Source organism: Malaclemys terrapin, chromosome 8 (genome assembly GCF_027887155.1).
Source record: "Malaclemys terrapin pileata isolate rMalTer1 chromosome 8, rMalTer1.hap1, whole genome shotgun sequence".
In the NCBI taxonomy this organism is placed as follows: domain Eukaryota; kingdom Metazoa; phylum Chordata; order Testudines; family Emydidae; genus Malaclemys; species Malaclemys terrapin.
The window spans coordinates 1737226-1764066 of record NC_071512.1 but is presented as its reverse complement, the minus strand read 5'-3'; the positions used below and the strand labels follow the sequence as shown (position 1 = coordinate 1764066).

General features: G+C 48.9%; 2 protein-coding genes across 2 annotated transcripts; one reads left to right on the top strand and one right to left on the bottom strand.

Moving 5' to 3' along the window:
• The first annotated feature begins 8737 nt into the window (after positions 1 to 8737).
• Positions 8738 to 12114, top strand: LOC128842213 (secretoglobin family 3A member 2-like). The gene is made up of 3 exons (XM_054038040.1): positions 8738 to 8837; positions 10176 to 10327; positions 11911 to 12114. The coding sequence occupies exons 1-3, from the start codon at positions 8783 to 8785 to the stop codon at positions 11941 to 11943; spliced, it is 240 nt and encodes a 79-aa protein (XP_053894015.1). The 5' UTR covers positions 8738 to 8782; the 3' UTR covers positions 11944 to 12114.
• Positions 12115 to 17098: 4984 nt separating this feature from the next.
• LOC128842423 (secretoglobin family 3A member 2-like) lies at positions 17099 to 20381 on the bottom strand. The gene is made up of 3 exons (XM_054038424.1): positions 20261 to 20381; positions 18898 to 19037; positions 17099 to 17313 (listed from the first exon to the last, which is right to left on the bottom strand). The coding sequence occupies exons 1-3, from the start codon at positions 20313 to 20315 to the stop codon at positions 17281 to 17283; spliced, it is 228 nt and encodes a 75-aa protein (XP_053894399.1). The 5' UTR covers positions 20316 to 20381; the 3' UTR covers positions 17099 to 17280.
• Between the last annotated feature and the right edge of the window lie 6460 nt (positions 20382 to 26841).

Below are 26841 nucleotides of genomic sequence, written 5' to 3'. Positions count from 1 at the left end.
TGTAGAGTGGTTCATGAACAGCACCTGTATATATACTGGGGACCCTGCCTGTGCTCCTCCCAGTACCTCCGGTGGCAATTCCTCTGACACGTTTGCACAACTAACGGTCAGGTTAAAAATGCAAATACCCCTCCCCCTGTATCCTGCTTTGCAGGGGAATGGAAACCACTGAAGAGAGATACCTGCCAAGTTCTTCTAACGGCTGGGCACGTGTACAGGAGATGTGGCCGGGGGAGAAGAGCGTTGTGCCCTTTGGCTGTAGCACACGTCAGACTGTTTCATAATGCAGTAGGGTTTCAGTTTAGTTTTGAGACAAACAAAAACTTCTGTTTGCCACCTCACAAATCTCCTTCACGTCCCTGGGGGAAACCAATAATACTTTGAGTCTAGATGTGTTCTTGACATGGAAAGGAACTGGATTTCCCATGTCAGTCTGTTCTTATTACTGCTATGTACGTTGTGTGTTCCTTGTGCCGTCAGGAATACGTACTGCACGAGAGCTCACTTCTTGCACACACTGCGCGACTTTCTCAAGGAGTTGATCCCAGAATTGCTTTACTTCAGAATTGCATTTTGGTGTCACAAATGGCCCAAATCTGCCATACATCAAAACAGCTTGTTCAGTCCTGGGTTTCTAACAGAAGGAATTCCTGAGGAGACCTGTTGTGACAATAGAGCCTACAAATGTACCCAAATTGTGAGCTCCACTCGAAAATGTATGTAAACCTTCATAAGATGTTACAATAACTTGTAATCACCAACGCTGATGGGAAAATGTACGAAAGGGAGACAGAATCAGTGAATTCATCGAAACAAAAAGGTCAAACTGATAGGGTTGAAAGACTGTGGTAAAATTATGCTTCTTTAATACAGAAGATACAGAGCCAGAAATTAATGAACTATAATTGGTATGTCAGATATTAGTCCTAATTGGTCGAGAAAGTAATGAGGGGATGGGCTATTTCACCCTTAAAAAGATCTTTTGTGGGGAAAATAGGAAAGAACAAAAAAACGAACAGAAGGAAAGATCTGGCAGAGGTCACTGGAGCGAGCTTCGCTGTCATGGCTGCCGCCCCTCCGTTTCCTGGGACCCCGGGTCTTCATCCTGGCCCATGTTTATCCTATTAGTGCTTGATACCCTTTAGCTATGTGTTTACGTCCAATTAGCAGCCTTCTTCTTGCCAACTTCTGTGAGCAGGGCCTGCGTCTAGCTCACAGCTTAACTTTGCTTTATGTTGGTGTAAGCGGGGGAATGGTCCCGCTATTGTGGGGTACTTTTCTGGCTTTGCACTACCCCGGTGAAGTGGGCTAGCGAAAGGATTTGAGTCCTCGCTTCCACTTCCTTTACCCAGAGGTCTTCCTGCCCTTGAGGACTTCCCTTGCACTTTCCTGTCTGGCAGAGTTCTTGTAAACCCCGACAAGGCTGGGCCCAGGATTCCTGGGGGGCTCGACCCCCAACCCTGCTGTGGTCACCCAGGACAGGGGCTAGGGTGTCCCCACTTTGGGGTACTTTTTTTGCACTGGGCACCTTCCTGACCCATTGATTATTTCATACAATTTAAAGCAAATACAAGTTGTTTAATTAACAATTAATTTTAAAAAAGAATAAGGAAAAATGGGAAAGGTTAAAGGAAAACACATCACCCTGCTCTGTGGCCGGGAACATCACAACCAGTGTCTCTGGAATGTCAGGGCAGTTCAGTCTGTTCCTTGTAGGTCCCAGGCTCCTTCTCAGGCCCTGTCTGTGCTGCAGAGATGCTGCGGGTCGGACACTTGCTCGGGCGGTGGCTACACGCTCTCAGGCTCTAGGTGGCAGGACCCTTCTTCCCAGCGTTGCCCCTGCCCGGTCAGGGTTATGATCCCCCTCCAAGTCTGGCCTGCAGAGCCTCTTGGCTGAGGCATCTCCCTGTGCCGGGCCCACTGCTCAGGGTCCCCCTCACTCTCCCCAGCTGCTCCCCACACCCAGCTCCGGACGGCTCCAGCCCCAGCCCCAGCTCCGGCTCCAGCTCCGGCTCCACTCGGCCTCAGCCCAGCTGCTGCTGCTGCTCTGCCTCCAGCTCCCTGGGCTGCTTCTCTGGCCCCTCTGGCTCTGGGGCTGCAGCTCTCCCCCCAGGGCAGCTCTGCTCTCTCTGGGCTGTGCTCTGGCTTTGGGGCTGCAGCTCTGCTCCCAGCAGCTTAGCTCGGCCCCTGCTCTCTCCTTAGCTCGGCCCCACTCTGTCTGACCCAGGCCATTCCAGCTCACATGGAGGACGGGACCCCCCTGGCCTCCTGACTCTCTGATTAGCTGCCCGCCCTGTCAATCAGGCTGACCTGGAGCATTGGCCACTCCCCATTGCCCCTGGGGACTGTCAGTCTCAGGGTCCTGATTTGCCATCGACCCTCCTCCTTTCAGTGCTGGGAGCAGCCAACCAAACCCCCCCACTGAGTGTTAGTACGGGGGCAACAGTCCCCTTACATTGGCAAAGTCTTCACCATTCTGGACCAGAATCCCCCTTGACCATCCCCCTTTTCACTGTCTTTAGCACTTGGATGAGCCAGGGAAACCTCCTCCCTTCCCTGATCCCGTCCCCTCTGGGGAATGGTGCCAGCTCCTATGATAAACTCCCACTCCAGCCACACGCCCTTTGTTCATTGCTTTGTGCTTTCATGTCTTTAGAGAAAATGTGGTTGAGATAAAACAAGTGAATCCAAAGCTGCTGATGGAGAAGGCTGGGGCCAAAAGGGTACAATCCCCCGCACATGTCGGACAACACAAACCACGCTGGTTTAATGTACCTAGTGTGTAGATGCCACCGTGCACTCCGCTAGCAAATCACTCACTCACGTCTCTTCCTGCAAATGCATCTCAGGCTCCTTCCCGATGCATGTCACATTCGTCATGCAGAAACGGAGCCACATGGTGGTTTCTCAGGCACAGAAAAGATTCACTTAGAGGCAGGATGAAGGAGCCTGGAAACATTCGTACATCTCAGCTTGAGATCAGGAGAAACGCTGAGCTAGTGTCTCCTGGGAGTTTTCCAAAGCTGCTGTGTAAATGGGAATCTCTCCTGCGTGTCCGGGCTGCAAGGCTATTGCAAGGGCTAGGTGTGGCACTTCTTTCACCATCCCTCTGTCACCCCTCAATGCTTCCACACAGGATGAGTGGGGTATTTGCTGCAAGCAGGGGCCCCAGGAGAGGAGACAGACAAGCTGCCATTCTGCCTGCCCTGGAGACGAAGGGAAAGCATCATGTGCTCACCTTGAAACCCTCTTTCTCTGGGCCTGGGACAAGCACTGGCTGGGATTGGCCTCCCCATGTCCCTGAGGTTATCGCAGATTAGAAGGTGAAAAAAACGCACTCGCGATGACATGTTTTCTGAGCTCATGCAGTCCTCCTGCACTGATAGGGCACAGCTCAATGCATGGAGGCATTCAGTGGCAGAGGCCAGGAAAGAATTAAGTGAGCGCGAAGAGCGGAGGCAGGACGCGATGCTGAGGCTAATGGGGGAGCAAACAGACATGATGAAGCATCTGTTGGAGCTGCAGGAAAGGCAACAAGATCACAGACCCTCGCTGCATCCACTGTATAACTGCCTACCCTCCTCCCCATGTTCCATAGCCTCCTCACCCAGATCCCCAAGTACACGGGGGAGGGGGAGGAGGCTCCGGGCACCCAGCCGGTCCACTCCAGAGGATGGCCCAAGCAACAGAAGGTTGTCATTCAAACAGTTTTATTTTTAGTGTGGCTACAATAAGCAATGTGGCCTTGTCCTTCCCTCCTCCCCACCCCACCTGGGCTACCTTGATCGTTATCTCATTTTTAAAAAATTAGTAAAGAAAGAATGCATGGTTTCAAAACAATAGTTACTTTATTGCGAAGGGGGGAAGGTGGTTGGCTTACAGGGAATTAAAATCAGCAAAGGGGGCGGGTTTGCATCAAGGAGAAACACACACAATTGTCACACCGAAGCCTGGCCAGTCATGAAACTGGTTTTCAAAGCCTCTCTCCTTGCTGTGCTCTTCTAATTTCCCTGGTGTCTGGCTGTTCAAAATCAGACGCCAGGCGATTTGCTTCAACCTCCCACCATAAACGTCTCCCCCTTACTCTCACAGATATTATGGAGCACACAGCAAGCAGCAATAACGATGGGAACGTTGGTTGCATTGCGGTCTGACCAACAGCGCCAGCGAGCTTTTAAACGTCCAAAGGCACATTCTACCACCATTCTGCACTTGCTCAGCCTATAGTTGAACTGCTTCTTACTACTGTCCAGGCTCCATGAACGGATCCCCCGAGCTTGTCGCTGGGGAGCAGGAGAGCAGAGTTGCAGGGGAAGGTGGGAAAAATTTGCAGGCAGTTTTAGTCTCTAACAGACCTTGCTCACCTGCACATTTGTGAGGCCAACATGGCCGCTGTTGTAACTTAGGCCATCACGGGATGGGATTTTGGTTGTTGCAGTTCTGTGCACATGAGCAGCATGATTCTAGTGCTGCAAGTTAGATCCCCGGGATGGCCTAAATGTGCAAATGGCTCATGAATGCAAAAGTGGTTCCCAAGAACGTGATGTTGTTGCTTCTTTTTAAAAGAGGCATCACACCTGGGTAAGATCGCCACAGGCTCAGGCTACTCTCCAAGTACACAAGCTTAATCACTGGTGCATACAACGTCCATGGTTTGTGTAAACGTACAGCTAACTGTTCTGCTAAACACCTTGCATTTTGCTGGGACGCTGGGAGTTCCTTTCCCAGACCTGCAGAAGAGCTCTGTGTGGCTCAAAAACTTGTCTCTCTCACCAACAGAAACTGGTCCAATAAAAGATGTTACCTTGCCCACCGTAATATCCTGAGACAGACACAGCTACAGATGCACTACATACAGCCTTAACTGTGTACTCAGGGGCAAAGGGGGGGAGATTTTTCCTTCTTTAGAATCATAGAATCATAGAATATCAGGGTTGGAAGGGACCTCAGGAGGTCATCTAGTCCAACCCCCTGCTCAAAGCAGGACCAATTCCCAACTAAATCATCCCAGCAAGGGCTTTGTCAAGCCTGACCCTAAAAACCTCTAAGGAAGGAGATTCCACCATCTCCCAGTGTATCTACCACTCCTCCCAGTTGAGTGTCATCTGCAAACTTGCTGAGAGTGCAGTCCACGCCATCCTCCAGATCATTAATGAAGATATTGAACAAAACCGGCCCCAGGACCAACCCCTGGGGCACTCCACTTGAAACCGGCTGCAAGCCAGATATGGAGCCGTTGATCACTACCCGGTGAGCCCGACGATCTTGCCAGCTTTCTATCCACCTTATAGTCCTTTCATCCATCCCATACTTCTTTAACCTGGTGGCAAGAATACTGTGGGAGACCGTATCAAAAGCTTTGCTAAAGTCAAGGAATAACACATCCACTGCTTTCCCCTCATCCACAGAGCCAGTTATCTCCTCATAGAAGGCAATTAGGTTAGTCAGGCATGACTTGCCCTTGGTGAATCCATGCTGACTGTTCCGGATCACTTTCCTCTCCTCTAAGTGCTTCAGAATTGATTCCTTGAGGACCTGCTCCATGATTTTTCCAGGGACTGAGGTGAGGCTGACTGGCCTGTAGTTCCCCGGATCCCCCTCCTTCCCTTTTTGAAAGACGGGCACTACATTAGCCTTTTTCCAGTCATCCGGGACCTCCCCCGATCGCCATGAGTTTTCAAAGATAATGGCCAATGGCTCTGCAATCACATCCGCCAACTCCTTTAGCACCCTCGGATGCAGCGCATCCGGCCCCATGGACTTGTGCACGTCCAGTTTTTCTAAATAGTCCCGAACCACTTCTTTCTCCACAGAGAGCTGGTCACCTCCTCCCCATATTGTGCTGCCCAGCGGGAGCTGACCAGTCTGGAAGCTGACCTTGTTCGTGAAGACAGAGGCAAAAAAATCATTGAGTACGTTAGCTTTATCCACATCCTCTGTTACTAGGTTGCCTCCCTCATTCAGTAAGGGTCCCACACTTTCCTTGACTTTCTTCTTGTTGCTAACATACCTGAAGAAACCCTTCTTGTTACTCTTAACATCTCTTGCTAGCTGCAACTCCAAGTGTGATTTGGCCTTCCTGATTTCACTCCTGCATGCCTGAGCAATATTTTTATACTCCTCCCTGGTCTTTTGTCCAATCTTCCACTTCTTGTAAGCTTCTTTTTTGCGTTTAAGGTCAGCAAGGATTTCACTGTTTAGCCAAGCTAATCGCCTGCCATATTTACTGTTCTTTCTACACATCGGGATGGTTTTTTCCTGCAACCTCAATAAGGATTCTTTAAAATACAGCCAGCTCTCCTGGACTCCTTTCCCCCTCATAAAGAAGAACAGGAGTACTTGTGGCACCTTAGAGACTAACAGATTTATTAGAACATAAGCTTTCGTGGACTACAGCCCACTTCTTCGGATGCATATAGAATGGAACATATATTGAGGAGATATATACACACATACAGAGAGCATAAACAGGTGGGAGTTGTCTAACCAACTCTGAGAGGCCAATTAATTAAGAGAAAAAAAACTCCCCCTCATGTTATTTAATCATCCCGAGCATATCGCTAAAGACGTAGTAAGAGTTAGTTTGTTCTCAAACATCAGAACATATCACAGCAGCAGTTTAAGGTTTGGTTTAGCGACAAATAACGTAAATTGTTAGTTCTTAAGCCGTGTTAACATCTAAAAGCTTTAACTATAGTTCTTCTCATATTTAGTTGAGTCAGATTTGTAAATGCCAAGTTTGGCATAAAGAATTTGCAAACCTTAAAATATAACTAAGTACAATTGTGACAATTGGGCCTATACATTTACAGAAACTGTGAGCTCAACTATTAAAAGTATGGAAAAATCATACGATGTTAAAATAATCTAAAATAACAAATGTTGATGGGAAAAGGTCCTAAAGGGAGGCAGAAAAAGTGAATTAGTGAGATCAAAAAGGCCAAGATGATATGATTCAAGGACTCTGTTGAAATTAAAAACAAGACATGCAGAGCCAAAATAAAATAACCCATAATTGGTATATTGGATAATAGGCCTAATTGGTAAACAAAATAATGAGGGAAGGGGCTACTTCACCCACCACTCCCTTTTGGGGTTCTTAAAAAGAGAAATTTTGTGAGGAAAGTACAAGACCTTCATGATCCCGCTCCTGAGCGGTGTCCTGTTCAGAACAGGCCAGAGCGCGAGGGACCCAGAGAACACGCCCTCCTAGCAACTCCGGCTCCATCCCAACCACCACCTTAAATACTTGAACTGTTTTTCCTTTTCGGTATCTTTAATAAAAAGCTTAAAATATTTAGTAGTGTGTTTGTGTTTGTGCCAAACAAGCTGAATTGTCTGTAAACCAAGCTCCAGACCCTGCTTAACCCTGTTTAATGTTAATCAGTGTAGTAAGATGAGGCCTTGAAACATAAACTCTTGGTATCAGAGGCCTGGTATGAGGCCTGAGGCCTGAACCAAAGGAATGGTCAAGACTTTGCCAACATAAAGCAAAGTTAAGCTGTGAGCCAGACGCAGGCCCTGCTCACAAAAGTTGGCAAGAAGAAGGCTGCTAATTGGACGTATACACATAGCTAAAGGGTATCAAGCACTAATAGGATAAACATGGGCCAGGATGAAGACCCGGGGTCCCAGGAAACGGAGGGGCGGCAGCCATGACAGCGAAGCTCGCTCCAGTGACCTCTGCCAGATCTTTCCTTCTGTTCGTTTTTTTGTTCTTTCCTATTTTCCCCACAAAAGATCTTTTTAAGGGTGAAATAGCCCATCCCCTCATTACTTTCTCGACCAATTAGGACTAATATCTGACATACCAATTATAGTTCATTAATTTCTGGCTCTGTATCTTCTGTATTAAAGAAGCATAATTTTACCACAGTCTTTCAACCCTATCAGTTTGACCTTTTTGTTTCGACGAATTCACTGATTCTGTCTCCCTTTCGTACATTTTCCCATCAGTGTTGGTGATTATAGTTTATTGTAACATCTTATGAAGGTTTACATACATTTTCGAGTGGAGCTCACAATTTGGGTACATTTGTAGGCTCTATTGTCACAACAGGTCTCCTCAGGAATTCCTTCTGTTAGAAACCCAGGACTGAACAAGCTGTTTTGATGTATGGCAGATTTGGGCCATTTGTGACACCAAAATGCAATTCTGAAGTAAAGCAATTCTGGGATCAACTCCTTGAGAAAGTCGCGCAGTGTGTGCAAGAAGTGAGCTCTCGTGCAGTACGTATTCCTGACGGCACAAGGAACACACAACGTACATAGCAGTAATAAGAACAGACTGACATGGGAAATCCAGTTCCTTTCCATATCAAGAAACATATATAGACTCAAAGTATTATTGGTTTCCCCCAGGGACGTGAAGGAGATTTGTGAGGTGGCAAACAGAAGTTTTTGTTTGTCTCAAAACTAAACTGAAACCCTACTGCATTATGAAACGGTCTGACGTGTGCTACAGCCAAAGGGCACAACGCTCTTCTCCCCCGGCCACATCTCCTGTACACGTGCCCAGCCGTTAGAAGAACTTGGCAGGTATCTCTCTTCAGTGGTTTCCATTCCCCTGCAAAGCAGGATACAGAGGGAGGGGTATTTGCATTTTTAACCTGACCGTTAGTTGTGCAAACGTGTCAGAGGAATTGCCACCGGAGGTACTGGGAGGAGCACAGGCAGGGTCCCCAGTATATATACAGGCACTGTTCATGAACCACTCTACAGGAGAATTGATTAAGTCTCGCCCAGTTTAAGACTTGACCCTGAACAGACAGCCATCTCCACCATGAAGCTGACAGTTGTCTTCACGCTTGTCACCCTGGCGGTTTGCTGCTACTCAGGTAAGCGAGCTGTTGGCTGCAGAACACGGTGCGTATGGAACCTCTGCAACCGACGATGCCTTGGTTGAAAACTGCAATTCTTCCTGCTAGGGAAAAATTCACTCAGGGCCTGATCCCCTTCCCTTTGATGTGACTGGAAAGACTCCTGACCCCAATGGGATCTGGATCAGTCCCTCAGTCAGAATCTGTACGATAAATAAGGATGCTAATTACAAAGCAGCATTTAAAATAACTTGCAAATATTTCAATATAGTCAGTGATCTGAACAGGGCAGTCTTGTAATCTCTGCAGGCTGCCATCTTTAAGGGAACTGCAGCAGTCACATCCGAGCTGCAGCTAGAGCCGGAGGGTTTTTGAACATGACATAAGGGAGTTAAATCCCCAAATGCTGTTGGGGTTGGGCTCCTCTGAGCATCTCTATAAATGTTTGTACCTCAAACGAACAAACTTGTAGAATTTAATCAAAAATACTGTGTAAATCTGCTGCAGTGTGTGGCTCTGGGAGCAGCTTGGACCTTCCTGTCACGATACATGTCAACGGATCTACAGCCGGGCTGCTTCTAGAGTCATTATTTCATATGGAAATGGATCAGGCCCAGTCCTGCTCACATGTGTAGTGGGGTTACTCCAGATTACACAGGTGTTAGTAAGAGTCGGATCCGGTGCATTGTGTTTAAAGTGAATAACCATCCATCCTTCAGTCATGGCTTACACTGAGCCAGGGGAGTGGAAATCATTTGATTTTGCAGAAAACTTTACCTGTCAAGAAGAAGAACAGGAGTACTTGTGGCACCTTAGAGACTAACAAATTTATTAGAGCATAAGCTTTCGTGGACTACAGCCCACTTCTTCGGATGCATATAGAATGGAACCTGTCAAGGTTTGCGAAATTGAATACTTGGCAAAAGTTTTTAATTAGCAGTTTGTGTCTAGACGACAAAGTTATAAAATTCTTACCAAAAGTCCTAATGTTAGGGAAAGCTCACTTTAAAATGGAAACCACTTAAACTTTAATTTTTTTGTTTCTTTCTCAAAACATTTTAGAATTCTAAATCACAGTGCGGCTGGGTGGTGGAGTGATCTGCGTGGTGAAGGGGCTGTGATGGTCCCAGCATATCCTTCCCCCCCCCCCCCCCCGAGGGAAAGGTCCGTGGCCTGGGAGCAGAGTGCTGCTTTCATCCATGTTATTCAAGAAGTTCTTTTATAACTTTGGCCATTGCCCATGCAATGCTCTGCCCCCTCCTAACACTGAGAACACCCCGAACGCTTTAGCAACAAGGACATTCAAAACGTTTGTTCGTTCTCCTGTTGAGTTTGTTGGATGATTTTGCCTTGCAGCTTCTGCTCTTCTGGTTGACAATCTTCTGCCAAACCCGGTGACAAACGTGGTTTCCGTTCCTGTCGGCGTCCTCACTGACCTGGTTACAGGGGTACAGGGCTGTGTGAACGAGCTCACCCCCAAAGCGCTATCTGCCCTTAATAGGGTGCTGGTAAGTCCATCTTCTTGTTCTCCCAATCTAACATTAAGTTCAATATATTAACTTCCTACTAAACTGGATTTTCTATTAATTATTATTATTGTTATTAAATGGAAATGCTACAGGAAAAACAATGACCCAAACTAATACCAGTTTGAATATAAGGAGTGAATGGGGCCAAAAGGTAGGACGCATCAAAGAAACACCAAACTCAGAAGGTTTTTCCAATAGCCGGGTGCCCAGGTTTAATTTGCACCATGGCATTTGAGAGAATACACAGACCGGATGTGTATTACCTCCTATGGCGAGGAGATTACCGGCTCTTTGAGTCAGAATTGATACCCAGGGGATATTCCAGGTCACTAATACGTTGCATGTGATGGTTTCTCTGGCCTGTGTTTGAAAGAAAGATATATAAATCTAGATGATGTGTTTCTTGTTAATTGCTAACTCTATTGATATTTTTTACTATCGAATGATAATTAGGCCAAAGGGCCTTCCTAGCTGAGCACCTTTGATCCCTATGTATCTTCTCTGTATCTGACATCTCCAGTTCAGGGTGGGAGACACTGACGGGGGCTCCAGGAGAAGCCATGTGGAGGAGCTGAGGAGAGACCCTCATTGCTGAGCTCCGACAAGGGTTTTCTTCAGGACCTTTCAGCAACAAACATAATTGAACAAAATGTTACAAAATGCTGCCACTTTTCCTATCGGTGCTGCTGGGACAGGTCCAAACCTCTTCTGAGCTCACAGCCCATCATGCATCACTCCCTGCCCAGCCCCCGGACTCGCTCCCCGTTTGCATTTTCCTGGGTAATGTGCAGCTGAGGGAAAACATTACAAACTGGGGAGATCCACACAACAACCGAGCGTGGAGAAGCAACGTGCCACCAATCCGCATGGCCCCTGTACCAGGGCACTGCTTCTCCCCAGCCTGCACAGGACACACTGCCACGCCCACAGTCTCTCTTGGGTGTTTGATTGTCCCCCACGTAACCTAACCAAAGAAGAACAGTTCCTCAGCCCCCCTGGGCTACTGTCACCAGGGGATTTCCCCCCTTTCCCTTTCCGACTCACTCCCCAGCCCTGGGGACCCTGGCAGTGCTGCTGCCTGCAGCCTCCTAACTCTGACTGACCAGGTCTCCCTCCTCCCAGGGCCAGGGGCCCCCTTATAAGCCGTAATCGGGGTCCTCTGATGCGCACAGGTGCCCTGGCCCTGCTCCCTGTTAAGGGGCCTGTGTCAGCCTGGGATCGCTCCATGGCCTGGAACCTGACAGACATTGAATTCAAGCTCCTGGGACAAGACAAAGTCTCTTCTTATCCCATTGTGCCTTATTCCCATCCTAGCCGCAGACTCAGCCCCTTAACTGCCCGTTCCGGGTCGTGTACAACTGAGGGGGAAACGTCACAAACTGGGGCGCTCCAGAGCACAACGGAGCCCAGAGAACAGCGAGCAGCCAGTGCAAGTGGCCCTGCCGCCCCCAATATGGCAGCCATTTACTGCAGCTCTAAGTTGTTTCTTTACTGGTCTTGTGCAATGTAACCCCTGGCCAGGAGCTCAGCTCTGCATTCACTGCTCTTGCTCTGTCTTTTAGGGTATACTGGGTATACTGAACGTCCTGGGGTAAGGATTCCTGCAGAGCCCGGCGCGGATCTCAGATGGATGAATACCGGACACTCCCCTCTTCTTCCTCTCTGATTTGAGCTTTCCTCCTATCTCTGCATGCAGCCAAGCTCCCTGTGCTCTCACCTCCCTGGGAGGGCTCAGCATCGCTCCAATCATTGGTTTCAATAAACTACCTGCAATGCACTTCCTCCTTCGTCTGCTTTGCTCAGAGTAGCACAGAGGATGCGGCTGGTTTGGGTCTGAGGTGTATTATAGGGAACAGCTGGAGTTTTTGCTGTTGTGAGTTCCTGGCATGCCCGGGGTGAGGGGGGTGTAAAATGCCCAGTGATCTCACGGTGAAGTGACCGGTATGGGTGTAACATTCATTCCTCCAACCCCATTTCCCCGCAGAAAACTGACTCAGGCTGGCTCCCTGATGCCAATATGTGCATCTCAATAGTTAACCCTTTAGCTACTGGACTACAACATAAGTGTTCTGGTGTGTGTTACAGGACTTAGGATGATGGAGTGAGGTTTTCCTCCATCTCTGTCCACAGTTTCTGCCCCAGAAAGAAATCTCTCTCACCCTGATATGCCAAACCACCCGGGATGGTGGGACAGATCAATTCTCTCTTTCGGGTCCCTTACCCTTCGACTGAAAGTCTCATTATTATCAAGATCCAGCAGATTACGCTGTTTAGGCACAGAGAAATCAGTAACATTTCTTGTATCAGTGCATCTCAGAGTTACGGGGAAGGCCTTGACCACAAATGGAAGGGGAAACCAACATTAAATACACCTACAGGAAGCACAGAAGGGTCTCCAGGGGCCCAGCATCTTCCAGTTCCCTGCCCATCAGTCGCAGAATGTGCATAGTGAAGCTCTAACGGCCATGCTCTGCCTGGTTCCTGGTGCAAAGGAGCGTCATCTTTCATGGCAGGGTCTGTGAGGGTCCCTCTTGGTGCTCGCTGCATTCGGGGTTTTGTTCCCCAGTGTTTCTCAGGGTTTTGCTCCGGATGGGTAGAGACTGTGCATTAGCCAGGGGAGAGGTCCCTGAAGTCCCAACAGGTGCAACCAGAATCCCTTGATCAACGGCTCCATGTCTAGCTTGCAGCCGGTTTCAAGTGGAGTGCCCCAAGGGTCGGTCCTGGGGCCAGTTTTGTTCAATATCTTCATTAATGATCTGGAGGATGGCGTGGACTGCACTCTCAGCAAGTTTGCAGATGACACTCAACTGGGAGGAGTGGTAGATACGCTGGAGGGTAGGGATAGGATACAGAGGGACCTAGACAAATTAGACAATTGGGCCAAAAGAAACCTGATGAGGTTCAACAAGGACAAGTGCAGAGTCCTGCACTTAGGAATCCCATTCACTGCTACAGACTAGGGACCGAATGGCTAGGAAGCAGTTCTGCAGAAAAGGACCTAGGGGTTACAGTGGACGAGAAGCTGGATATGAGTCAACAGTGTGACCTTCTTGCCAAGAAGGTTAACAGCATTTTGGGCTGTATAAGTAGGGGCATTGCCAGCAGATCGAAGGACGTGATCATTCCCCTCTATTCGACATTGGTGAGGTCTCATCTGGAGTACTGTGTCCAGTTTTTGGGCCCCACACTACAAGAAGGATGTGGAAAAATTGGAAAGAGTCCAGCGGAGGGCAATAAAAATGATTAGGGGGCTGAAGCACATGACTTATGAGGAGAGACTGAGGGAACTGGGATTGTTTAGTCTGAAGAAGAGAAGAATGAGGGGGGATTTGATAGCTGCTTTCAACTACCTGAAAGGGGGTTCCAAAGAGGATGGATCTAGACTGTTCTCAGTGGTACCTGATGACAGAACAAGGAGTAATGCTCTCAAGTTGCAGTGGGGGAGGTTTAGGTTGGATATTAGGAAAAACTTTTTCACTGGGAGGGTGGTGAAGCACTGGAATTGGTTCCCTAGGGAGGTGGTGGAATCTCCTTCCTTAGAGGCTTTTAAGGTCAGGCTTGACAAAGCCCTGGCTGGGATGATTTAGTTGGGAATTGGTCCTGCTTTGAGCAGGGGGTTGGACTAGATGACCTCCTGAGGTCCCTTCCAACCCTGATATTCTATGATTCTAAAGAAGGAAAAATCTCCCCCCCCTTTGCCCCTGAGTACACAGTTAAGGCTGTATGTAGTGCATCTGTAGCTGTGTCTGTCCCAGGATATTACGGTGGGCAAGGTAACATCTTTTATTGGACCAGTTTCTGTTGTTGAGAGAGACAAGTTTTCGAGCCACACAGAGCTCTTCTGCAGGTCTGGGAAAGGAACTCCCAGCATCTCAGCAAAATGCAAGGTGTTTAGCAGAACAGTTAGCTGTACGTTTACACAAACCATGGACGTTGTATGCACCAGTGATTAAGCTTGTGTACTTGGAGAGTAGCCTGAGCCTGTGGCGATCTTACCCAGGTGTGATGCCTCTTTTAAAAAGAAGCAACAACATAACGTTCTTGGGAACCACTTTTACATTCATGAGCCATTTGCACATTTAGGCCATCCCGGGGATCTAACTTGCAGCACGAGAATCATGCTGCTCACGTGAACAGAACTGCAACAACCAAACAACCAAAATCCCATCCCGTGATGGTCCAAGTTACAACAGCGGCCATGTTGGCCTCACAAATGTGCAGGTGAGCAAGGTCTGTTAGAGACTAAAAATGCCTGCAAATTTTTCCCACCTTCCCCTGCAACTCTGCTCTCCTGCTCCCCAGCGACGAGCTCGGGGGATCCATTCATGGAGCCTGGACAGTAGTAAGAAGCAGTTCAACTATAGGCTGAGCAAGTGCAGAATGGTGGTAGAATGTGCCTTTGGACGTTTAAAAGCTCGCTGGCGCTGTTGGTCAGACCTCAGTGCAACCAACATTCCCATCGTTATTGCTGCTGTCTGTGTGCTCCATAATATCTGTGAGAGTAAGGGGGAGACGTTTATGGTGGGAGGTTGAAGCAAATCGCCTGGCGTCTGATTTTGAACAGCCAGACACCAGGGAAATTAGAAGAGCACAGCAAGGAGAGAGGCTTTGAAAACCAGTTTCATGACTGGCCAGGCTTTGGTGTGACAGTTGTGTGTGTTTTTGCTTGATGCAAACCCATCCCCTTTGTTGATTTTAATTCCCTGTAAGCCAACCACCTTCCCCCCTTCGAAATAAAGTAACTATTGTTTTGAAACCATGCATTCTTTCTTTATTAATTTTTTTAAAATGAGATAACGATCAAGGTAGCCCAGGTGGGGTGGGGGAGGAGGGAAGGACAAGGCCACATTGCTTATTGTAGCCACACTAAAAATAAAATTGTTTGAATGACAGCCTTCTGTTGCTTGGGCCATCCTCTGGAGTGGAGTGGCTGGGTGCCCAGAACCTCCCCACCCCCGGGTTCTTGGGTGTCTGGGTGAGGAGGCTATGGAACATGGGGAGGAGGGTAGGCAGTTATACAGTGGATGCAGCGAGTGTCTGTGCTCTTGTTGGCTTTCCTGCAGCTCCAACAGACACTTCATCATGTCCGTTTGCCCCCCACATTAGCCCCAGCATCGCGTCCTGCTTCCGCTCTTCGTGCTCACTTAATTCTTTCCTGGCCTCTGCCACTGAATGCCTCCATGCATTGAGCTGTGCCCTATCAGTGCAGGAGGACTGCATGAGCTCGGAAAACATGTCATCGCGAGCGTATTTTTTTTCACCTTCTAATCTGCGATAACTTCAGGGACGTGGGGAGGCCAATCCCAGCCAGTGCTTGTCCCAGGCCCAGAGAAAGAGGGTTTCAAGGTGAGCACATGATGCTTTCCCTTTGTCTCCAAGGCAGGCAGAATGGAAGCTTGTCTGTCTCCTCTCCTGGGGCCCCTGCTGGCAGCAAAAACCCCACTCGTCCTGTGTGGAAGCATTGAGGGGTGACAGAGGGATGGTGAAAGAAGTGCCACACCTAGCCCTTGCAATAGCCTTGCAGCCCGGACACGCAGGAGAGATTCCCATTTACACAGCAGCTTTGGAAAACTCCAATTCCTCTGACACGTTTGCACAACTAACTGCGGGGGATTGTACCCTTTTGGCCCCAGCCTTCTCCATCAGCAGCTGTGGATTCAGTTGTTGTATCTCAACCACATTTACTCTAAAGACATGAAAGCACAAAGCAATGAACAAAGGGCGTGTGGCTGGAGTGGGAGTTTATCATAGGAGCTGGCACCATTCCCCAGAGGAGACGGGATCAGGGAAGGAAGGAGGTTTCCCTGGCTCATCCAAGTGCTAAAGACAGTGAAAGGGGGATTCTGGTTGCACCTGTTGAGAATTCAGGGACCTCTCCCCTGGCTAATGCACAGTCTCTACCCATCCGGAGCAAAACCCTGAGAAATGCTGGCGAACAAAACCCCGAATGCAGCGAGCACCAAGAGGGACCCTCGCAAACCCTGTCTGGGGCTCTCATGAAAGATGACACTCTTTTGCACCAGGAACCAGGCAGAGCATGGCCGTTAGAGCTTCACTATGCACATTCTGCGACTGATGGGCAGGGAGCTGAAGATGCTGGGCCCCCAGAGACCCTTCCATGGTTCCAGTAGGTGTATTTAATGCTGGTTTCCCCTTCCATTTGTGGTCAAGGCCTTTCCTGTACCTCTGAGATGTGCTCACACCAGAAATGATACTGATTTCTCTGTGCTAAAGGGCGTTATCTGCTGGATCTTGATAATACTGAGACTTTCAGTCGACAGGGAAGGGACCCGAGAGGGAGAATCGGTCTGTCCCTCGGTGGGCACAACACAGCAGCGAAACCATCCTGGGTGGTTTGGCATATCAGGGTGAGAGAGATTTCTTTCTGGGGCAGAAACTGTGGACAGAGATGGAGGAAAACCTCACTCCATCCCCCTAAGTCCTGTTACACACCCCAGCACACTTATGTTGTAGTCCAGTCGCTAAAGGGTTAACTATTGAGATGCACATATTGGCATCAGGGAGCCAGCCTGAGTCAGTTTTCTGCGGGGAAATGGGGTTGGAGGAATGAATGTTACACCCATACCGGCCACTTCACCGTGAGATCACTGGGCATTTTACACCCGCCTCACCCTGGGCACGCCAGGAACTCACAACAGCAAAAACTCCAGCTGTTTCCTATAATACACCTCAGACCCAAACCAGCCGCATCCTCTGTGTTACTCTGAGCAAAGCAGACGAAGGAGGAAGTGCATTGCAGGTAGTTTATTGAAACCAATGATTGGAGCGATGCTGAGCCCTCCCAGGGAAGTGAGAGCACAGGGAGCTTGGCTGCATGCAGAGATAGGAGGAAAGCTCAAATCAGAGAGGAAGAAGAGGGGAGCGTCCGGTATTCATCCATCTGAGATCCGCGCCGGGCTCTGCAGGAATCCTTACCCCAGGACATTCAGTATACTCAGAATACCCTAAAAGACAGAGCAAGAGCAGTGAATGCAGAGCTGAGCTCCTGGCCAGGGGTTACATTGCACAAGACCAGTAAAGAAACAACTTAGAGCTGCAGTAAACGGCTGCCATATTGGGGGCGGCAGGGCCACTCGCACTGGCTGCTCGCTGTTCTCTGGGCTCCGTTGTGCTCTGGAGCGCCCCAGTTTGTGACGTTTCCCCCTCAGTTGTACACGACCCAGAACGGGCAGTTAAGGGACTGAGTCTGCGGCTAGGCCGGGAATAAGGCACGATGGGATAAGAAGAGACTTTGTCCTGTCCCAAGAGCTTGAATTCAATGTCTGTCAGGTTCCAGGCCATGGAGCGATCCCAGGCTGACACAGGCCCCTTAACAGGGAGCAGGGCCAGGGCACCCGTGCTGCACCAGAGGACCCCGATTAGGGCTTATAAGGGGGCCCCTGGCCCTGGGAGGAGGGAGACCTGGTCAGTCAGAGTTAGGAGGCTGCAGGCAGCAGCACTGCCAGGGTCCCCAGGGCTGGGGAGTGAATCGGAAAGGGAAAGGGGGGAAATCCCCTGGTGACAGTAGCCCAGGGGGGCTGAGGAACTGTTCTTCTTTGGTTAGGTTACGTGGGGGACAATCAAATACCCAAGAGAGACTGTGGGCGTGGCAGTGTGTCCTGTGCAGGCTGGGGAGAAGCAGTGACCTGGTACAGGGGCCATGCGGATTGGTGGCACGTTGCTTCTCCACGCTCGGTTGTTGTGTGGATCTCCCCAGTTTGTAATGTTTTCCCTCAGCTGCACATTACCCAGGAAAATGCAAACGGGGAGCGAGTCCGTGGGCTGGGCAGGGAGTGATGCATGATGGGCTGTGAGCTCAGAAGAGGTTTGTACCTGTCCCAGCAGCACAGCTAGGAAAAGTGGCAGCATTTTGTAACATTTTGTTCATTTATGTTTGTTGCTGTAAGGTCCTGAAGAAAACCCTTGTCGGAGCTCAGCAATGAGGGTCTCTCTTCAGCTCCTCCACATGGCTTCTCCTGCAGCCCCCGTCAGTGTCTCCCACCCTGAACTGGAGATGCCAGATACAGAGAAGATACATAGGGATCAAAGGTGCTCAGGTAGGAAGGCCCTTTGGCTTAATTCTCATTCGATAGCAAAAAATATCAATAGAGTTAGCAATTAACAAGAAACATATCATCTAGATTTATATATCTTTCTTTCAAACACAGGCCAGAGAAACCATCACATGCAACATATTAGTGACCTGGAATATCCCCTGGGTATCAATTCTGACTCAAAGAGCCGGTAATCTCCTCGCCATAGGAGGTAATACACATCCGGTCTGTGTATTCTCTCAAATGCCATGGTGCAAATTAAACCTGGGCACCCGGCTATTGGAAAAACCTTCTGAGTTTGGTGTTTCTTTGATGCGTCCTACCTTTTGGCCCCATTCACTCCTTATATTCAAACTGGTATTAGTTTGGGTCATTTTTTTTCCTGTAGCATTTCCATTTAACAACAATAATAATAATTAATAGAAAATCCAGGTTAGTAGGAAGTTGATATATTGAACTTAATGTTAGATTGGGAGAAAAAGAAGATGGACTTACCAGCACCCTATTAAGGGCAGACAGCGCTTTGGGGGTGAGCTCGTTCACACAGCCCTGTACCCCTCCAATCAGATCATTGAGGACGTCGACAGGAACGGAAACCACGTTTGGTAGAAGACTGTCAACCAGAAGAGCAGAAGCTGCAAGGCAAAATCATCCAACAAACTCAACAGGAGAACGAACAAACGTTTTGAATGTCCTTGTTGCTAAAGCGTTCGGGGTGTTCTCAGTGTTAGGAGGGGGCAGAGCATTGCATGGGCAATGGCCAAAGTTATAAAAGAACTTCTTGAATAACATGGATGAAAGCAGCACTCTGCTCCCAGGCCACGGACCTTTCCCTCGGGGGGGGGGGGGGAAGGATATGCTGGGACCATCACAGCCCCTTCACCACGCAGATCACTCCACCACCCAGCCGCACTGTGATTTAGAATTCTAAAATGTTTTGAGAAAGAAACAAAAAAATTAAAGTTTAAGTGGTTTCCATTTTAAAGTGAGCTTTCCCTAACATTAGGACTTTTGGTAAGAATTTTATAACTTTGTCGTCTAGACACAAACTGCTAATTAAAAACTTTTGCCAAGTATTCAATTTCGCAAACCTTGACAGGTAAAGTTTTCTGCAAAATCAAATGATTTCCACTCCCCTGGCTCAGTGTAAGCCATGACTGAAGGATGGCTGGTTATTCACTTTAAACACAATGCACCGGATCCGACTCTTACTAACACCTGTGTAATCTGGAGTAACCCCACCACACATGTGAGCAGGACTGGGCCTGATCCATTTCCATATGAAATAATGACTCTAGAAGCAGCCCGGCTGTAGATCCGTTGACATGTATCGTGACAGGAAGGTCCAAGCTGCTCCCAGAGCCACACACTGCAGCAGATTTACACAGTATTTTTGATTAAATTCTACAAGTTTGTTCGTTTAAGGTACAAACATTTATAGAGATGCTCAGAGGAGCCCAACCCCAACAGCATTTGGGGATTTAACTCCCTAATGTCATGTTCAAAAACCCTCCGGCTCTAGCTGCAGCTCGGATGTGACTGCTGCAGTTCCCTTAAAGATGGCAGCCTGCAGAGATTACAAGACTGCCCTGTTCAGATCACTGACTATATTGAAATATTTGCAAGTTATTTTAAATGCTGCTTTGTAATTAGCATCCTTATTTATCGTACAGATTCTGACTGAGGGACTGATCCAGATCCCATTGGGGTCAGGAGTCTTTCCAGTCACATCAAAGGGAAGGGGATCAGGCCCTGAGTGAATTTTTCCCTAGCAGGAAGAATTGCAGTTTTCAACCAAGGCATCGTCGGTTGCAGAGGTTCCATACGCACCGTGTTCTGCAGCCAACAGCTCACTTACCTGAGTAGCAGCAAACCGCCAGGGTGACAAGCGTGAAGACAACTGTCAGCTTCATGGTGGAGATGGCTGTCTGTTCAGGGTCAAGTCTTAAACTGGGCAAGACTTAATCAATTCTCCTGTAGAGTGGTTCATGAACAGTGCCTGTATATATACTGGGGACCCTGCCTGTGCTCCTCCCAGTACCTCCCGTGGCAATTCCTCTGACACGTTTGCACAACTAACGGTCAGGTTAAAAATGCAAATACCCCTCCCCCTGTATCCTGCTTTGCAGGGGAATGGAAACCACTGAAGAGAGATACCTGCCAAGTTCTTCTAACGGCTGGGCACGTGTACAGGAGATGTGGCCGGGGGAGAAGAGCGTTGTGCCCTTTGGCTGTAGCACACGTCAGACTGTTTCATAATGCAGTAGGGTTTCAGTTTAGTTTTGAGACAAACAAAAACTTCTGTTTGCCACCTCACAAATCTCCTTCACGTCCCTGGGGGAAACCAATAATACTTTGAATCTAGATGTGTTCTTGACATGGAAAGGAACTGGATTTCCCATGTCAGTCTGTTCTTATTATTGCTATGTACGTTGTGTGTTCCTTGTGCCGTCAGGAATACGTACTGCACGAGAGTTCACTTCCTGCACACACTGCGCGACTTTCTCAAGGAGTTGATCCCAGAATTGCTTTACTTCAGAATTGCATTTTGGTGTCACAAATGGCCCAAATCTGCCATGCATCAAAACAGCTTGTTCAGTCCTGGGTTGCTAACAGAAGGAATTCCTGAGGAGACCTGTTGTGACAATAGAGCCTACAAATGTACCCAAATTGTGAGCTCCACTCGAAAATGTATGTAAACCTTCATAAGATGTTACAATAACTTGTAATCACCAACGCTGATGGGAAAATGTACGAAAGGGAGACAGAATAAGTGAATTCGTCGAAACAAAAAGGTCGAGCTGATAGGGTTGAAAGACTGTGGTGAAATTATGCTTCTTTAATACAGAAGATACAGAGCCAAAAATTAATGAACTATAATTGGTATGTCAGATATTAGTCCTAATTGGTCGAGAAAGTAATGAGGGGATGGGCTATTTCACCCTTAAAAAGATCTTTTGTGGGGAAAATAGGAAAGAACAAAAAAACGAACAGAAGGAAAGATCTGGCAGAGGTCACTGGAGCGAGCTTCGCTGTCATGGCTGCCGCCCCTCCGTTTCCTGGGACCCCGGGTCTTCATCCTGGCCCATGTTTATCCTATTAGTGCTTGATACCCTTTAGCTATGTGTATACGTCCAATTAGCAGCCTTCTTCTTGCCAACTTCTGTGAGCAGGGCCTGCGTCTAGCTCACAGCTTAACTTTGCTTTATGTTGGTGTAAGCGGGGGAATGGTCCCGCTATTGTGGGGTACTTTTCTGGCTTTGCACTACCCCGGTGAAGTGGGCTAGCGAAAGGATTTGAGTCCTCGCTTCCACTTCCTTTACCCAGAGGTCTTCCTGCCCTTGAGGACTTCCCTTGCACTTTCCTGTCTGGCAGAGTTCTTGTAAACCCCGACAAGGCTGGGCCCAGGATTCCTGGGGGGCTCGACCCCCAACCCTGCTGTGGTCACCCAGGACAGGGGCTAGGGTGTCCCCACTTTGGGGTACTTTTTTTGCACTGGGCACCTTCCTGACCCATTGATTATTTCATACAATTTAAAGCAAATACAAGTTGTTTAATTAACAATTAATTTTAAAAAAGAATAAGGAAAAATGGGAAAGGTTAAAGGAAAACACATCACCCTGCTCTGTGGCCGGGAACATCACAACCAGTGTCTCTGGAACGTCAGGGCAGTTCAGTCTGTTCCTTGTAGGTCCCAGGCTCCTTCTCAGGCCCTGTCTGTGCTGCAGAGATGCTGCGGGTCGGACACTTGCTCGGGCGGTGGCTACACGCTCTCAGGCTCTAGGTGGCAGGACCCTTCTTCCCAGCGTTGCCCCTGCCCGGTCAGGGTTATGATCCCCCTCCAAGTCTGGCCTGCAGAGCCTCTTGGCTGAGGCATCTCCCTGTGCTGGGCCCACTGCTCAGGGTCCCCCTCACTCTCCCCAGCTGCTCCCCACACCCAGCTCCGGACGGCTCCAGCCCCAGCCCCAGCTCCGGCTCCAGCTCCGGCTCCACTCGGCCTCAGCCCAGCTGCTGCTGCTGCTCTGCCTCCAGCTCCCTGGGCTGCTTCTCTGGCCCCTCTGGCTCTGGGGCTGCAGCTCTCCCCCCAGGGCAGCTCTGCTCTCTCTGGGCTGTGCTCTGGCTTTGGGGCTGCAGCTCTGCTCCCAGCAGCTTAGCTCGGCCCCTGCTCTCTCCTTAGCTCGGCCCCACTCTGTCTGACCCAGGCCATTCCAGCTCACACGGAGGATGGGACCCCCCTGGCCTCCTGACTCTCTGATTAGCTGCCCGCCCTGCCAATCAGGCTGATCTGGAGCATTGGCCTCTCCACATTGCCCCTGGGGACTGTCAGTCTCAGGGTCCTGATTTGCCATCGACCCTCCTCCTTTCAGTGCTGGGAGCTAGCAACTAAACCCCCCCACTGAGTGTTAGTACGGGGGCAACAGTCCCCTTACATTGGCAAAGTCTTCACCATTCTGGACCAGAATCCCCCTTGACCATCCCCCATTTCACTGTCTTTAGCACTTGGATGAGCCGGGGAAACCTCCTCCCTTCCCTGATCCCGTCTCCTCTGGGGAATGGTGCCAGCTGCTATGATAAACTCCCACTCCAGCCACACGCCCTTTGTTCCCCTCTTTGTGCTTTCATGTCTTTAGAGAAAATGTGGTTGAGATAAAACAAGTGAATCCAAAGCTGCTGATGGAGAAGGCTGGGGCCAAAAGGGTACAATCCCCCGCACATGTCGGACAACACAAACCACGCTGGTTTAATGTACCTAGTGTGTAGATGCCACCGTGCACTCCGCTAGCAAATCACTCACTCATGTCTCTTCCTGCAAATGCATCTCAGGCCCCTTCCTGATGCATGTCACATTTGTCATGCAGAAACGGAGCCACCAGGCACAGAAAAGATTCACTTAGAGGCAGGATGAAGGAGCCTGGAAACATTCGTACATCTCAGCTTGAGATCAGGAGAAACGCTGAGCTAGTGTCTCCTGGGAGTTTTCCAAAGCTGCTGTGTAAGTGGGAATCTCTCCTGCGTGTCCGGGCTGCAAGGCTATTGCAAGGGCTAGGTGTGGCACTTCTTTCACCATCCCTCTGTCACCCCTCAATGCTTCCACACAGGATGAGTGGGGTATTTGCTGCAAGCAGGGGCCCCAGGAGAGGAGACAGACAAGCTGCCATTCTGCCTGCCCTGGAGACGAAGGGAAAGCATCATGTGCTCACCTTGAAACCCTCTTTCTCTGGGCCTGGGACAAGCACTGGCTGGGATTGGCCTCCCCACGTCCCTGAGGTTATCGCAGATTAGAAGGTGAAAAAAAACGCGCTCGCGATGACATGTTTTCCGAGCTCATGCAGTCCTCCTGCACTGATAGGGCACAGCTCAATGCATGGAGGCATTCAGTGGCAGAGGCCAGGAAAGAATTGAGTGAGCACGAAGAGCGGAAGCAGGACGCGATGCTGAGGCTAATGGGGGAGCAAACAGACATGATGAAGTGTCTGTTGGAGCTGCAGGAAAGCCAACAAGATCACAGACCCTCGCTGCATCCACTGTATAACTGCCTACCCTCCTCCCCATGTTCCATAGCCTCCTCACCCAGATCCCCAAGTACACGGGGGAGGGGGAGGAGGCTCCGGGCACCCAGCCGATCCATTCCAGAGGATGGCCCAAGCAACAGAAGGCTGTCATTCAAACAGTTTTGTTTTTAGTGTGGCTACAATAAGCAATGTGGCCTTGTCCTTCCCTCCTCCCCACCCCACCTGGGCTACCTTGATCGTTATCTCATTTTTAAAAAATTAGTAAAGAAAGAATGCATGGTTTCAAAACAATAGTTACTTTATTTCGAAGGGGGGAAGGTGGTTGGCTTACAGGGAATTAAAATCAGCAAAGGGGGCGGGTTTGCATCAAGGAGAAACACATACAATTGTCACACCGAAGCCTGGCCAGTCATGAAACTGGTTTTCAAAGCCTCTCTCCTTGCTGTGCTCTTCTAATTTCCCTGGTGTCTGGCTGTTCAAAATCAGACGCCAGGCGATTTGCTTCAACCTCCCACCATAAACGTCTCCCCTTACTCTCACAGATATTATGGAGCACACAGACAGCAGCAATAACTATGGGAATGTTGGTTGCATTGCGGTCTGACCAACAGCGCCAGCGAGCTTTTAAACGTCCAAAGGCACATTCTACCACCATTCTGCACTTGCTCAGCCTATAGTTGAACTGCTTCTTACTACCGTCCAGGCTCCATGAACGGATCCCCCGAGCTCGTCTCTGGGGAGCAGGAGAGCAGAGTTGCAGGGGAAGGTGGGAAAAATTTGCAGGCAGTTTTAGTCTCTAACAGACCTTGCTCACCTGCACATTTGTGAGGCCAAAATGGCCGCTGTTGTAACTTGGGCCATCACGGGATGGGATTTTGGTTGTTTGGTTGTTGCAGTTCTGTGCACATGAGCAGCATGATTCTAGTGCTGCAAGTTAGATCCCTGGGATGGCCTAAATGTGCAAATGGCTCATGAATGCAAAAGTAACGGCTGCTACTCTGAAACCTGTCAGAATGCAAAAGTGGTTCCCAAGAACGTTATGTTGTTGCTTCTTTTTAAAAGAGGCAACACACCTGGGTAAGATCGCCACAGGCTCAGGCTACTCTCCAAGTACACAAGCTTAATCACTGGTGCATACAACGTCCATGGTTTGTGTAAACGTACAGCTAACAGCTTCAGCTAAACACCTTGCATTTTGCTGGGACGCTGGGAGTTCCTTTCCCAGACCTACAGAAGAGCTCTGTGTGGCTCGAAAACTTGTCTCTCTCACCAACAGAAACTGGTCCAATAAAAGATGTTACCTTGCCCACCGTAATATCCTGGGACAGACACAGTGTAGCTGCACTGCATACAGCCTTAACTGTGTACTCAGGGGCAAAGGGGGGGAGATTTTTCCTTCTTTAGAATCATAGAATCATAGAATATCAGGGTTGGAAGGGACCTCAGGAGGTCATCTAGTCCAACCCCCTGCTCAAAGCAGGACCAATTACCAACTAAATCATCCCAGCAAGGGCTTTGTCAAGCCTGACCCTAAAAACCTCTAAGGAAGGAGATTCCACCATCTCCCAGCGTATCTACCACTCCTCCCAGTTTAGTGTCATCTGCAAACTTGCTGAGAGTGCAGTCCACACCATCCTCCAGATCATTAATAAAGATATTAAACAAAACCGGCCCCAGGACCGACGCTTGGGGCACTCCGCTTGAAAACGGCTGCCAATTAGACATGGAGCCGTTGATCACTACCCGTTGAGCCCAATGATCTTGCCAGATTTCTATCCACCTTATAGTCCTTTCATCCATCCCATACTTCTTTAACTTGGTGGCAAGAATACTGTGGGAGACCGTATCAAAAGCTTTGCTAAAGTCAAGGAATAACACATCCACTGCTTTCCCCTCATCCACAGAGCCAGTTATCTCCTCATAGAAGGCAATTAGGTTAGTCAGGCATGACTTGCCCTTGGTGAATCCATGCTGACTGTTCCGGATCACTTTCCTCTCCTCTAAGTGCTTCAGAATTGATTCCTTGAGGACCTGCTCCATGATTTTTCCAGGGACTGAGGTGAGGCTGACTGGCCTGTAGTTCCCCGGATCCTCCTCCTTCCCTTTTTTAAAGATGGGCACTACATTAGCCTTTTTCCAGTCATCCGGGACCTCCCCCGATCGCCATGAGTTTTCAAAGATAATGGCCAATGGCTCTGCAATCATATCCGCCAACTCCTTTAGCACCCTCGGATGCAGCGCATCCGGCCCCATGGACTTGTGCACGTCCAGTTTTTCTAAATAGTCCCGAACCACTTCTTTCTCCACAGAGAGCTGGTCACCTCCTCCCCATATTGTGCTGCCCAGCGGGAGCTGACCAGTCTGGAAGCTGACCTTGTTCGTGAAGACAGAGGCAAAAAAAGCATTGAGTACATTAGCTTTTTCCACATCCTCTGTTACTAGGTTGCCTCCCTCATTCAGTAAGGGGCCCACACTTTCCTTGACTTTCTTCTTATTGCTAACATACCTGAAGAAACCCTTCTTGTTACTCTTAACATCTCTTGCTAGCTGCAACTCCAAGTGTGATTTGGCCTTCCTGATTTCACTCCTGCATGCCTGAGCAATATTTTTATACTCCTCCCTGGTCTTTTGTCCAATCTTCCACTTCTTGTAAGCTTCTTTTTTGCGTTTAAGGTCAGCAAGGATTTCACTGTTTAGCCAAGCTAATCGCCTGCCATATTTACTGTTCTTTCTACACATCGGGATGTTTTTTTCCTGCAAGCTCAATAAGGATTCTTTAAAATACAGCCAGCTCTCCTGGACTCCTTTCCCCCTCATGTTATTTAATCATCCCGAGCATATCGCTAAAGACGTAGAAAGAGTTAGTTTGTTCTCAAACATCAGAACATATCACAGCAGCAGTTTAAGTTTTGGTTTAGCGACAAAT

What these genes read in the sequence shown, in the direction of transcription:
- LOC128842213 (XM_054038040.1), top strand. Translation starts at nt 8,783, where the DNA reads ATGAAGCTGACAGTTGTCTTCACGCTTGTCACCCTGGCGGTTTGCTGC. An exon ending in GGCGGTTTGCTGCTACTCAG is followed by an intron (nt 8,838 to 10,175) that starts GTAAGCGAGCTG and finishes TTTGCCTTGCAG; the next exon opens with CTTCTGCTCTTCTGGTTGAC. An exon ending in CTGCCCTTAATAGGGTGCTG is followed by an intron (nt 10,328 to 11,910) that starts GTAAGTCCATCT and finishes TCTGTCTTTTAG; the next exon opens with GGTATACTGGGTATACTGAA.
- LOC128842423 (XM_054038424.1), bottom strand. Translation starts at nt 20,315, where the DNA reads ATGAAGCTGACAGTTGTCTTCACGCTTGTCACCCTGGCGGTTTGCTGC. An exon ending in GGCGGTTTGCTGCTACTCAG is followed by an intron (nt 19,038 to 20,260) that starts GTAAGTGAGCTG and finishes TTTGCCTTGCAG; the next exon opens with CTTCTGCTCTTCTGGTTGAC. An exon ending in CTGCCCTTAATAGGGTGCTG is followed by an intron (nt 17,314 to 18,897) that starts GTAAGTCCATCT and finishes TCTGTCTTTTAG; the next exon opens with GGTATTCTGAGTATACTGAA.